The sequence below is a fragment of the Phalacrocorax carbo genome, chromosome 5 (genome assembly GCF_963921805.1).
Source record: "Phalacrocorax carbo chromosome 5, bPhaCar2.1, whole genome shotgun sequence".
NCBI classification, from domain to species: domain Eukaryota; kingdom Metazoa; phylum Chordata; class Aves; order Suliformes; family Phalacrocoracidae; genus Phalacrocorax; species Phalacrocorax carbo.
In genome coordinates this window covers 36,371,060-36,384,053 of record NC_087517.1, presented here as the reverse complement: position 1 = coordinate 36,384,053, position 12,994 = coordinate 36,371,060, and the positions used below count along the sequence as shown (strand labels likewise).

At 36.4% G+C, this 12,994-nt stretch overlaps 1 protein-coding gene across 6 annotated transcripts in view; it reads left to right on the top strand.

Annotated features, from left to right (window-relative positions):
• Nucleotides 1-12,994, top strand: part of GULP1 (GULP PTB domain containing engulfment adaptor 1) — a 153,202-nt gene that overhangs the window by 68,415 nt on the left and 71,793 nt on the right. For 5 of the 6 annotated variants that reach the window (XM_064452033.1, XM_064452034.1, XM_064452032.1 and 2 more), the window contains one exon: nt 4,633-4,720. The exons of the other annotated variant lie outside the window; for it this stretch is intronic. In XM_064452033.1, the coding sequence (XP_064308103.1) occupies nt 4,693-4,720 (28 nt within the window). In that variant the 5' untranslated portion in view covers nt 4,633-4,692. The remainder of the gene's footprint in view (nt 1-4,632; nt 4,721-12,994) is intronic. 6 annotated transcript variants of the gene reach the window in all.

Here is a 12,994-nt window from a genome sequence, read left to right as displayed (position 1 = left end):
ATCTTACCTTCAGAAGTAACTTTATAAGCCTATGTTTCATAGCAAGTCAATGAATCACAGATTCCTGTGTGTTGCAGCCCTTTTGAAAACAGGGTTTAAGACATTTTGAGCTTCATTCTTTAAGAAATGTTACTCAATATGCTTGAAAGGCTGAGGTCTGAGAGGGGAAAGAGTCTCAGTCTTCAGGTCTTCTGAAACTAAATTTGGCTTTTTATGGAAACTGTGTTTGAGAGGGAAGGGAGGATTGACCTTTTTTTTTTAGGGAGTTGATGGGTGGAAGTTGGGGGTTTTAAGGAGGTTTTAATGGAGAATTATTTGTGGAATGAAAAAGTTACACAAAAAAAACCAGGTTCAGCCCAGGTGATTGTTAATAGCCTGTGCCATTTGAAGGGACTGGCTGAGAAGGGAATGCCAGATAAATCCTGAGGAATGTCTGGTTTTTAAGAGGAAATAAGAAACAAATGAGACCAGTTACACTGGTGGCTTGTTTAATCCCCTTCCGAAGTACCCCCTCTCTTGGCTTGTCTGACACAGATCTAAATTTAGAAATCATATCAAAACACAACATTTCTGAAGGAGCCCGCAGGCATTTAAAGATGTCTGTTTGGAAGCTTCAGTGGTGTTTCAGCAGTCGGGGAGGACTGCGGTTGCTCGTGCTGGAAGCTGGAAGACTGCCACTCAGCTTCCTTTGTTCGGCTTGCTTTGCTGCATAAAGCAAGAAGACAGCAACCAACATTATTGCTAGTGTTAAAAAGTAATTATGGAAGTGACAATTTCAGCTTTAAATCTTACCACCCTTGGATTCGCCAGCCCAAATACCTGCAGATACCGCAGTCACCAAACCCACTAGTTTGCTTGCACCCCCTGCCATTTTGCAGTTTCCTCCTCACTGTGAGAAGCACCTTGCCATGAAAAATGAGAGGTTAATGATGGTGAAGATAAAGGAGATGAAGGTGTTTGGTTTTCCCTGTTACCGTTTGAAGTTTTATATGGTAGCTTAAATATTCATCTTCCCGTGCCACCTGCCTGCGCTGCTATTCAGACTGACAGTGTCATGTCCGTTCTCCTTCCCTGCCCCCGCCAGGATGTTTGGCTGTTATTTATATTATTATCGTTAGTTTAATAAAATCATTTTCTCTCTTTCTTCCCCAAAAGAAATAACCTGATATAACCCAAAATTTCCCTAGTTGATACCTGTCAGAACTTTTCATGTTTTGACCATTAATCATTTCGTTAAATCACATGCAGGTTTGTGTTTCCTGTTAGGGTTTGGTTTCTGGACAAAGCTGAAGGAAACTCCTAGGAGTAAGGTGGAGAAACATTCTTTACATAGGTGTGTCTTCCGAAGTGATGAGTAATGGAATGGTTTGGTCCACGCTCCTGTTCCCTAATGCCTCTAATTGTTACAACCGCCTTACCCTTTCTAAAGAAGTGGTTTCATAGGAAGGACTCCCCCCATCTCCACAGGGCTCACTATACTGTAATGGGATTTTATGGCTTACCTTCTTTTTGACTTCATTACCGGCTTTTAACAGACTGTTTTGCAACTTAGTTTTTTGCATTGTCAGAAACAAAATCACATTCTACCAGAAGACCTGTCTAGCATCTATGATCAGAGAACAGCTTGCTTGGTTCTAATAGTTTTGTTTGTCTGTTTGAATATTGTGAGCAAAGATATCACAGATACATCTAGCCATAACTTTGCTCTTCTCCTGATCAAAAACTTACCAGTGCTGCTTATGACAGTCTGATACCACCCTCTTGCCCCAAACCCACTGAGGAATTTGAAATTAGCCTTGAGGTGTTTGTTTCGGTTTTCTTTTAATTAGAAAATTTTATGGGACATTTAAAACCATCTGCTTTTTCTGCATCTGAGAGGTTGATGAATTTGTTCATTTTAGAGTTTCAGAGAATTTTAAAAGCAGTTGCATGTAGCTAATTGTGTTTCTTTCAATGTTTAGTAACATCCTCTGTGGTAAGTGACAGTATACTTCTTAAGTGTTTTAATACTAGTTGTTGCCCAAGCCATTTCTGTATTTCCCTCTATTGAAGTTCTGTTGGAACTGAAATTATGAACACACTTTTGGCAAAATCTGTCCATTTCTTGTTAACTAGTCAATATGTTTTGGCTTTTTTTCATATAGGTTACTTTAACAGTAATATATCCATGTTCATGAGTAAAAAACCTATTATGTTTCCCAATATTTGGAAGAAAATAAAACAACAATTAAGAACTGCATTGCATCTTAGCGTATTTGCCGAGCAAATATATGCAAGCTTTTAATAGTTAACACTTACATCAGGTGTAAGAGTTAAAATACTTAATTACACTCTTTTAAACAAAATACTTGAATGATGATCTCTAGAAATGTGGCCAGCCAACAGCCTCATGACGTGCGTGCGCAGTCTCTATTTAGGAGATCCTCTACTCAGTAAGCCATCTCAAATATGTTACTTAGTAATCTCCTGGATGAGGACAGGAATCAAAAAAATAGGGTTCCAAATAAGGAGATGCTATGATCCCATCGTGGAGGAGAACAAGTGATTGGTCTAGCGCTGTGCAAGAACTGCCAGATTTTTGTAAGAGGGAAAGCATACTCTTTTTACTTAAAACTGCTTTCTTCAGTAACGGTTCGTGAACAAGGTGAACATCCTGAACAAAGTGCTACCATCGCTTATATATCGTAAGCGTAAATAATAGGCTGCCTGTGTTCCCTGTGAAAGTAAACATCTAAGCTAAACACATTTGTCAGTTGCTTGAAAAGCTGCAATTCTGACGTCCTTCATTGCTTGTTACTTCATTTAAACTGAGTTGATTGTAATTTACACTGTTGCAAGTCTTATTCTGTGCCTTCTCTGTGAAGAGAACTACTTGTACGTTGGCAGCCTTTGGTGAAACTCCCTCACCGGTGAGCTATTATTTACTGGAATTACCCCTGCAATGCCACTGCCTGTTCCACTGATGCTGCTGAAATAATTCCTAGGACTTCAGAGCCCTTACAGGTGTTTGCCGGTGTCACTGGCCTCTGTGAAGCTGCAGGTGCCTGTGTAGGACTGCTGACAGCAAAGGCATCCAGCTGAATGGCCCTGGGGGTGTGTAAGGCTTCTGCAGCTTTCCTGTTAAGAACCACTGTGCAGTGTACCAAATGCATTGTTTCTTTACTTTGTACCAAAATACCTACATGGAAAGTATATCCTGCTACCTTTGCTTATTTCATTGCATCATCCCTTCTTAAATACTCAGTAAAATCTGTAAAACAAAAGTGATCTGGGACAAGTACTTTAAAGAGCAGATATTGGCTGATTGCACATCTAGGGCACTATAGGTTAGAGAGGGATTATTTCTTTCTTCTCACAGAATTGTATGGAAAAGAAGTCCTGCCACATCAGTGATTACCTGAAAATAAAATACACAGTGGGTTTTTTTTTAGCTGTAATTGCCCACATGTTCTAATGTGAAAAGTATCAACTGTCTACATGGAAATTGGAATATAATTGCTTTAATTGGTATTGAACTTAATTATTTGAAAAAGAGGGGCAAGCACCACAAAAAATTTCATGAGCTGCACTAAAGTATCTTAAATGAATTTGTCAGTCATCTTTATGCTAACATTTGAAATACTGGCTTAACTTTTGCTTTTATTCAAAGCAAAGGTAATGTTCTAACTGATTTCAAAGATAATTTGATATCAACTACTTAGATTTTCTCCTTAAATTTTTCTTTTTCTAAATTATTCTTCCCCCCCCCCCCCTTTTTTTTTTTTCTTGCCCTTTGACTGAACTGCTATGAGAGCAGAGAAGGAGGAAGGGCACTGGTGCAGCTTTGGGCTGGAAGATCTGAACAGAATAGAAAGAAGTGGAGGGAATATCTTTACATATGTTTGAAAAAGAAAAAAATCTCTATATTACAAAATGGAAAGGTACTGAACAGCGTTGGATGTGTTGGATTTAATTTTTTGGCTGCAAAATGTTGGTAAAGAATAAAATTGTAAAATAATATTGTGAATCAAAAATTGTGATAGGAATTTAGGAGTGTGTCAATGTTTTTAAGTAAAAAAAATGCAGACATTACTGTGCAGTCTGATGTAATCAGAACAAGGAGGTAGCTACACTTACAGCAGTTTTTACAGTATTGAATCCCTGGGTGAAGAAGAGTCTTTATACAGTGATTCCGCCCTCCCCAACGTCAAGCCCAAGTGAAGACGAAAGCAGAGCGTGAAATAATCTGACAGCCTAAATGACACAAAACAGGGCAGTGCAAATGTGAACTGAATGTTTCTAATGGAGTCTTGTAGTTAGTATTCATTTTAAAGCTTTCTCTCCAACCTATTTGTGTGTAGTATTTGTCTCCATGTATACATATAATACCATCTGCTCTGTCTCTGAACTCTCAGTGAGAAGGCCTTCACAGAAACCTTTAAAATGTCTTCTGTATTAAGTACTACTCGGCATTCAAACATAACTCTTCTCACTTTTGCGATTTCTTCCTCAGCAAAGCACATCTCCCTTTTATTTCTCTGAATCATTTCAGAATTCTTAAAATTATTTACATTGTCTTTGATATGAAGGTAATGAGCTAACTTCAAATATAATAAAGGACTTTTCTGTTTTCTTATGTGTGTTGTTCTGCAGGTTAAAGTGGGGGAAAAAAACCAAAACCAGAAAAATAATTGACTGGATAGATTTTTCAACATGAATCGTGCTTTTAGCAGAAAGAAAGGTAAGTAATTTAGCTTATGATCCATGGGAGACATAAATATCCTCTATAAATTCTTTAGAATATCAAGTATTGTACAAGGAAGTATTTATGAATAATTGCACCTAATTAACAAGGTAGAAAAGGGCAGCCTTCTATAAGAAGTACAGGGCAAAGCATTTTTGATTGTTACAGAGCTTTCTGCATTGTAAGGCTTATATCGAATTTAATATTTTCTTTATTGAGGGGTGTCTGTGTGTGTTTTAATATATTTTTTATATATATATATAAAAATACACACTTTTTTCTTTTTCCTGCACACACCAAAGGATGTGCTTGGAGGGTTTTAGAATTTCTAAAGAGTTAGTGACTTCCATATTTATCATATATATCCATTGGGTTCTTATTCTTCATGAAGCTATTTTAGAAAACCATATATAATATACTTGAAATATCTCATGCAGCAGAATATCTCTTAGCTTTTAGAAGCTATTCTGAATTTGTAGCAATCTGAAACTGTATGCTTTCCAAAAGAATATCAAAGCACTGAATTTTTAGAGTTATGAATGTTGGTCTTCTGGCTTGGTTATTCTTTTTACGTGGTCTGTTTTGGATTAAACATAACTTTTTAGGTGGCACATTAGGGATGCAGCTTTTTTTTACTGGCAGCTTTGTTGCTGTTTTCCCCATTTGTTTATAATGTAGAAAATATTCAGTTGGTCTAATTTCTTTATTTTTCCTGTCTTCTTCTAAAGATCCTTGTGTGGTACACACTGAGCTAGAGCCCCTGCTTTAACTCAGTTGGCATAAGTGTAAATGTTTTGTTTATGTAACAAGAATTCCTGCTTTGGTGTCAATATCAAAGCTGGAAAGGAATCTGCCGTATTTTTATAGTAACATGAAATGATAGCATCACTGCATCCATCCACATCTAGTACATGTATTTGTTAAAGCTAGATCAATCAAGATAACATTAAGTAGTCCAGAATATCAGCCAATGTAGCTTGATCGCAAAAGGGAGATACGCTTATTCACAAAGGCTACAAAACCTGATGAAAGATGATTTGATATCCCAATAGCACGATGGATGCTGAGGAAATCAGATAAAATCCATAGCTTATGCTCTTCCTAAGCACTGATGCATTTTCTTGTGTACATATTTCTAACACCTCCATCAAGAGATCTGTACCTACTAGCTACTTAGTAGTGTTACCTAGCTTCTTCCAAATAATTTGACAGACCGTTTAAATATTCTTTAATTGTAGCCTGATTTGTGACAGCTGGAAAAGAAGCCTGGATTTTGTAGATTTTTGTTTTGCCTAGGTGACCATATAATTTTCCTTTTCATTAATGACTTCTGGTAATATTTGAAACTTGGCCTGCCATGTTTCAGAAACAGATGAGTTGTGTTTTATGTGATATTTCCTTGGCTTTTTGACTTGCACCCAGAGTGCAAAAATGCTGTTTCACTAATTCTTACTGCCCTTGCCAGTGTCTGCATCTTGCCTTTATGGTCAAATTGTGAAGTTCTAGCCCTGGGTATCTGGGATCATTTGAGGGGTCTGGATTAATTCCTTTGTTTCCTCTACTTCTTTGTAAGAAAATTCTTACTACCTCACCAGAATTCTTGGAATTTCATTATATTCAAGGGCATTGACTTTGTTGTTCAGTTGATTTTATGTGCTATTCTCTTTACCCCATCAAGAAAAAAGTATCATAAAAGAAGCTGTCAGACACAATGAAATACAATTATTGTGGATTCTTAAAAATTATTCAGAATTTGAACAACCAGAAGAATCAAATACTGTCATCCATTTATTTCACTCACAGTAATGCACACAACATTACATTTCCATCCTCATACCCTAGGAAAAACATAAATTTCAGTTAAGCAATTGTCAAGAATAAGTGAAAATTACATATTTTCCATGATGGTTGAAGTACAGAAAAGCTTGGCTGTAGCGATGGTCGTGTCTATTAACTGCATTTAAGAGCAGGTTCAATTGCTGAACTTCCTTTATTTCCTGATTTTACTCCCAGAACTCTCAGATACAGTTTCCATGCCTGTGTTTGCTGGGGTTGTTTGTGGGTGTCTTCTATTCACAAGAGCGTGGATAATTTGAGGAGCTAATTACATGAGTGCCGTGACTTTCCTAGCAGTTCTCTCTAAATCCAAATTAGTCTCCTGGTGTCTGTGCTGGTAGGGTTTGTGCTAATTACAAGTTTGCATCAGTCTGTTACCTTGGAGCTACATAAACAACAGTCTCAAGTATATAGGATTGTGAGGGGAATTTAAACAGATGTAAGTGGTACTTTCACAATAGCCAAAGGTTATCTGAACTGTGCAGACTCACAGAACAAGTGTCCTTTAATACTCATTGTCACCATTAGTCTATACGAACCTTTCAATACGAAGCACATACAGAATGTAGTAGCTAGTGCTGTAGCTCCTTATCTTCTTGAACCAGGCAAACTGGTGACTAGAATGACTTGGACTGTGCTGTGCTTGCTGAAAAGCTCAGTTCTTGCTCCATCACCTGATTCAAACAGCAGAACTTTCTTTCTAAGTGCAAGTACTCGGTGTAGGTTTATTTTTGAGGGCTATTATTTGAGCATGAACCAGCCGCTCCCACTGACAAGGTATGCTGAGTGCTCTGACCTTAAAAACAGCTGGAATAGTCATTGCCTGTCTGACTCCCAGAGGTTTTGCACAAACCAGAACTTCTAACCTGGACATTTGTGTTTGCATTTTAGTTGTATTTATTTTTAGTTGGCTGATAGTAATTTTATTGGATGGATGGCTTAATTGACGTGCTTAAATCTCCAACTGAGTATGAATGAAATTAAGCTGTTCGTCTTTCATCCTAATAATGGCAATGAAAAATATAAGAAAATGTGGAGCTTAAGCACGTTCAGGTTGCCTCAGGAAGTATTTACACAAGCAATCCTAAATAAATTGAATCTTTTTGTAGTCCAAATTGTAATATCTATTCTCATCAGTTAGCCGTGAGCTTGTGTAACAGGGAAACAAACTTTATGAAGTAATACGGGGGGGGGAAGATAATTTTGGTTTATGCTGATATCAGTGAAAAAACGTAGTACCTGTTCAAAATAAAATAGCCTTTCTGTTGACTTCAGTAGAAGTTAGTTGCCTACCAATTACATATAATCTGGAGAAAATATTCCGTTGTAGAAATATTAGATGACTGTACAAACTACAAAATATATAGTCTGTTTTTCCATTCCTTAATCTACAAGTGCAGTATACTCCATTGAAGTAGTTTTTATAGATTTTAATTTTTAAGGGTCTCTTTCCTTCTCCCACAAAAACAAATCCAAGAACAAGGTTCGATATGTTCTTGCTGCTTTGTTACTATGACAAAGCTTATGAAAACATTTATGTATCTAGCACAGTATCAGGAACCTGCTTTTGTATGTGATCCAGGTTTGGGTCATGGTTTCTGAAGAGTCCTCTTGATTTTTTACTCTAAATTTTCCTTTAAAGTCACGTGTGGTAGCGTGCTCACTTTGAACTGTAGTGCAATAAGTCTGTAGTGTGGATCGAAGTCTGTTCATCTTGAAATATGTTTGCATCTTGATAATTTCAGTCTCTTTTAAGTAGTTTAGGGATATTAATGTAATTCTGAGATCTTTGTAAATGCTATATTTTCATGTAAATCTTTCTCGTTATTAGTGTATTGCTATCTAAACTGAATTACCTATTTGCCCTAATTTATATGCAATTGTGTGTACAGGTAATGTGTATACATAAAACAGAAAGCATTAACTATGGGGGTTTTGTTTTGGTTTAGTAATTTTTTTAGGGAGTGGAGGTGCATCTCCCAGATGAGTTTGGCACATTTTACTGATTCTGTGGTCTTCCATTCAAAGCCATTAGTACAAGAACTGGTGCATATAAGTACACAAAACGTAACTAGTATTAGTTGGCTTTTGTGAAAGAAAACTACTGTTCCTCCTAGACAGAGGCATTTCTAAATATGGAATGACTGTAATCAAGCCTTCTGGGAGTAAGAGTGAAACCTTTTGAGTGTCTCAAAATAGTGCTAAAAATTTAGGTACGTACGTCTACTTTGGGCTAATGTCAGTACTGAATTACAATGTGTGAAATCAGTGAACTTCACTTAAGTTGTGGAGGGTGTAACTCATGGTTGAATTTAGTTCATTCTTCATTACACCCCAATGGTCCTCCATCCCAGAATAAATGTCAGTCTTAGTTCACGTATGGCACAAAGTTCAATGCCAAAGCTGCTGTTGTATGTGGGAATCTGAATATTCTAATGGATTTTTTCCATATGATGGCAGTTCATAAGGTTGGTAATTGGTGCCATATTATCAGCCTATGAGATGTAGATGATATTCATAATGCCAAATGGAATATATTGAAGTAATAGTCTGTCATAAATCATAAGTTTCAGCAATAACATTTCTGTGCAATGGCTTTTCATAAGTCTCATTTATCAAAGTGTAGACAGATGCATTTAATGGGCAGGGCCTGACATATAAAAAATGCAATCAAAGGTAGATGCTCTTTCATGTGAATGGACGGGCTATAATATGATCTTTATTTTTATTGTAAACTTACGCTGCATTCCAGAGATGACAAATGTTTTATTTTGTATTCCTTTTTCTGAATTAGTAGACAACAGCTGAAGCCCCAAAAGGGTGAAGAGGATAAGTATAGTTCTAAAGCAACTATTTTAATTCTGTCAGAGAGTATATTTCACATCAGTGATTTAAACAAATGGACTATTGTGTGGTGGACTTGCACATTAACAATAATGGTAAAAAAAACCCAAAATGTAAAGAGTAGATACTCATAACTTTAAAGGCTTATAAGTAGTCACAATCTTCCTCATTGTGGTCCTCAGATATTACTGTGATTGTACTTTGTCCTTTCATAAAAGCACTCATCACCTTCCAGGAAAAAAAGAAAACCAGGTCTTACTCTCCTTCTCTGCCCCCATCCCAAGAAAGCTGCTGCTTGATGTTTGTAGGACTCCTTTAAATATGAAATTTTTCAAGAGTAAAGTTTGGGAGGAAAAAATGGTGCTTTTTGTCTACCTAATACTTCTGTGTTCAGTTAGTCTCACTTGACACAAAAATCAGTTATCTTGATACTTTTGTAATACCTCCACGAAGAGGTTTTTGTGTTTCAAATACTGCTCCTTGGGTTTTGAAATATGGGGTCATGTGGAAAACCAATATTCAGTTGCCTCAAGTCCCTTTTTTGGATTGGTAACTGAATATGTTTTTCTAAGTATTGTTTGTACTATTATATTGTTTTCACTAGGCTATGGAGATACCCTCTCAAGTATGCCGACGAGGGGAGTTGAAGGCTTACTACCTTCATTTGGCAAGGACCAAATCATCTTCTGGTGGGGCAAGGAAGTGGCTAGTCCTGCAGCGCACGCGTGTGTGCATGCATTTGTATGCAACTCTGTACGTATTTATATTCTGAAAGCAGAAGGAACAGATCTAACTGTTTAGGAAAGAAATGATTACAGTATGTCTTTAGAGGATGCATAGCTACAAATGAGGGGTGCACTCTGGAAACTTTCTCCATAGGATTCATGCTGGATCTGTACGGATATGCCTAATTTTTTATTTTCTTTCTGTTAATGTGAGAATAGGAGGATAATTCCCTGTTGGCTATTTTATCTGCATTATCTTTGTAAAGGTATTGCAGAAATAATCTTATCTATCACCTACTTTAAAGAGTATTCTAGGCAAGTTAATGATATGTACCGCAATAACTATTTGTTGCTTCTTCAAAGCCTAAGAAGCTCCTTTCAAGAATGTACGTGCACTGCTTAACCATGAAGTACTAAATACTGACTTTAGAATGGGAACAGCATTGAAGGAGTCTTAAGCTTTTTGGTTTCTACCCTATTAAAATTTATACAGCCTTATTTACAGAATATTAAATGGTTCACACAGTGGTTTGGCAAGCATATCTTTTGAGATCTACAAGCTAATGAATTCTTGATGTAAGTTGTTACTAGTGTATGATGTAGAGCTCTTGTTCAAGTGTACTTCCCCAAGCTACAACCTAAATGCTTGAGTTCCAGAGGTACACTGCTAGCTAGCTGCATGAATGTCTAATTAAAGACAAGATGTATTATCCTGTGTGAAATAAATTTGGACAAATACCAGCTGTACCTTGATAGGAATCACAATCACTACGTGGTTTTATAGCACTTTGTCCTATAAAGCTGTTGGAAAAATTGCAAAGAACATCCAAAATGTCACTCAGGAAAATACCATTTTGTGAAATCAAATCCTTCAGGAACGTAAAATGATGTACCTTAGGTAAATAAGCAAGAGGAAACTACAGATATGGATATTGTAGTTGTTCTGAAAGGTTGCTGCCACTTCTTTCTTCTCTTTCTAGTTTATTTGCATTTTTAAAAAAGTTCCAATTAAACTTTTCTGTTACATTATTTTACTCTTTCTGAAGTAGAAAATTAAAATGCTATTTTAACTGTATTGAGATTCCCACTTCTGTTCCTTTTCCTTTGTTTTGCCTTACCAAAGTGACATGTGTAATGTTCTCACTTTAACACTTCAAAAGTCTTCAAAAACTTGCCTTCTTAACAATTTTTGACAAGCTTAATTTATACTTTTCCAAATTTATTTATAGTTATACTGGAATAGTTGACTGAACTCTGACTCCAAAAGTGAAAGGTGGCGTTGGGGATTTGATCTGTACGTACTTCTTGGTGAAAACTTGTGAAAATGTGATCACTTAAAATAAATTATGCTTTACCAGTAACCTCTTCAACTTCAACTAGAAGCTTTTATTAAAGACACAGTATAGCTCTTCAAGTGGCAAGAAGACCTAAGAGGTACAGGATAAATAGATCTGAATTTTTTTTCTTGTTTTTCCCTTTGATTTAGGAGGCTGAACTTGTTGAAGTTCTTAACATCAATAAATTAGAAGTGCAAAAGCAAAGATTCCCTAATCACTGGTTAGCTGCACTAATATATTATTTTGTTCCTATTTTCCTTTGTTGTCAAAACCTACATACTAGTATTCATATCTTAAAAATACAGAGTATAAAATACATAGGTTATGCAGTAAGCATTATTATTGGAGGGAATCCAAGTACTGGAGGTTTTTTCATTTTTGCAACTTTGTCAACCCAGCACTCTGTGATATCATTTTGGTATTTTAGTTATCAGCTGTTTAAAACCATTCATAAGGTCATAAATATTATGAGAGAAGGATACAGAAAGGAGAAGCATTCTGCAAAGCTTGCTCTGTTCTGGGGAGATACAGCTCTGTTGTCTTGGCAAAGAATAAACACACCTTTTCCAAAAGGAAAGAGAAAAACCAAAATTAATTATCTTTGAATTATGTATATTGATGAGTATTCGCCAACACATGCTTAGGGCAGAATCTGTGTCATAATTTCAATTCCTTAAGCATAGTAATCTGGTAATAACTTCTAAAAATTACTCCTATTAGACACACAGATTGTACTCAGTCATTCCTCTAGAAGGTGGTTGGAATAAATACTACAGCTGAATTATCGAAGAATATGGGTAGATTTATGTTAATAGTGTTTAGGTATTGCATTCAGATGAAAACTAGTAGCATACGTTAAGTCTCATGGCTCAGCGTATCAGTTCATTTGTTGCCTGCAGCAGTCAAGAAGACGGATTCTACCTCATTGTCCAACTAGCAAAAGTGAGGTATTTGAGAACCTGCCTGTTTCTGTTGCAGTGCAGGATAAAGGAAGTGATTTAATAGGGTGACAATTCTTGTATGTCCCATGGTGAAGGTTTCTTTTATACAAAAATAGATAATCAGGGAAAAATGAAAGATATAGATAGGTATGTACACACGCTGAAGCAAATAAGCTGTCTGTTCCCTGAGGTGTTAATACTTGGATGTAGCACTGATCTAGTGGGATGTTCTTTTCTTCAGGAGACTGTTATTAGTCTGATTGTCACGTAAGATCTTTCTTTCCTTAGTAAGTTTTGTAAAGCAGGAAGAAAAGACACTTCCAAGTTTCCTTTTATTCTGTTAGCAAGGAAAGCATCCATTGATGTCAAAGAGATTTTGATTCAGTAAAGCATAAAGGCTTTAGTTTTTACCTTTCAGAAATGACTGTATTTTCACTGTGGCACTAAAAAGAAAAAAGTTAAAATCAGAGTCTTTCTCTGTTCATCATATTAAATGGAATGGCCACTAGGTCTCATATGCTTTGATAAAAGCTTTGGAAACATAGTTAACTAGAGCCATTCTTAGCCTGCATGAATTAACAATGAGAG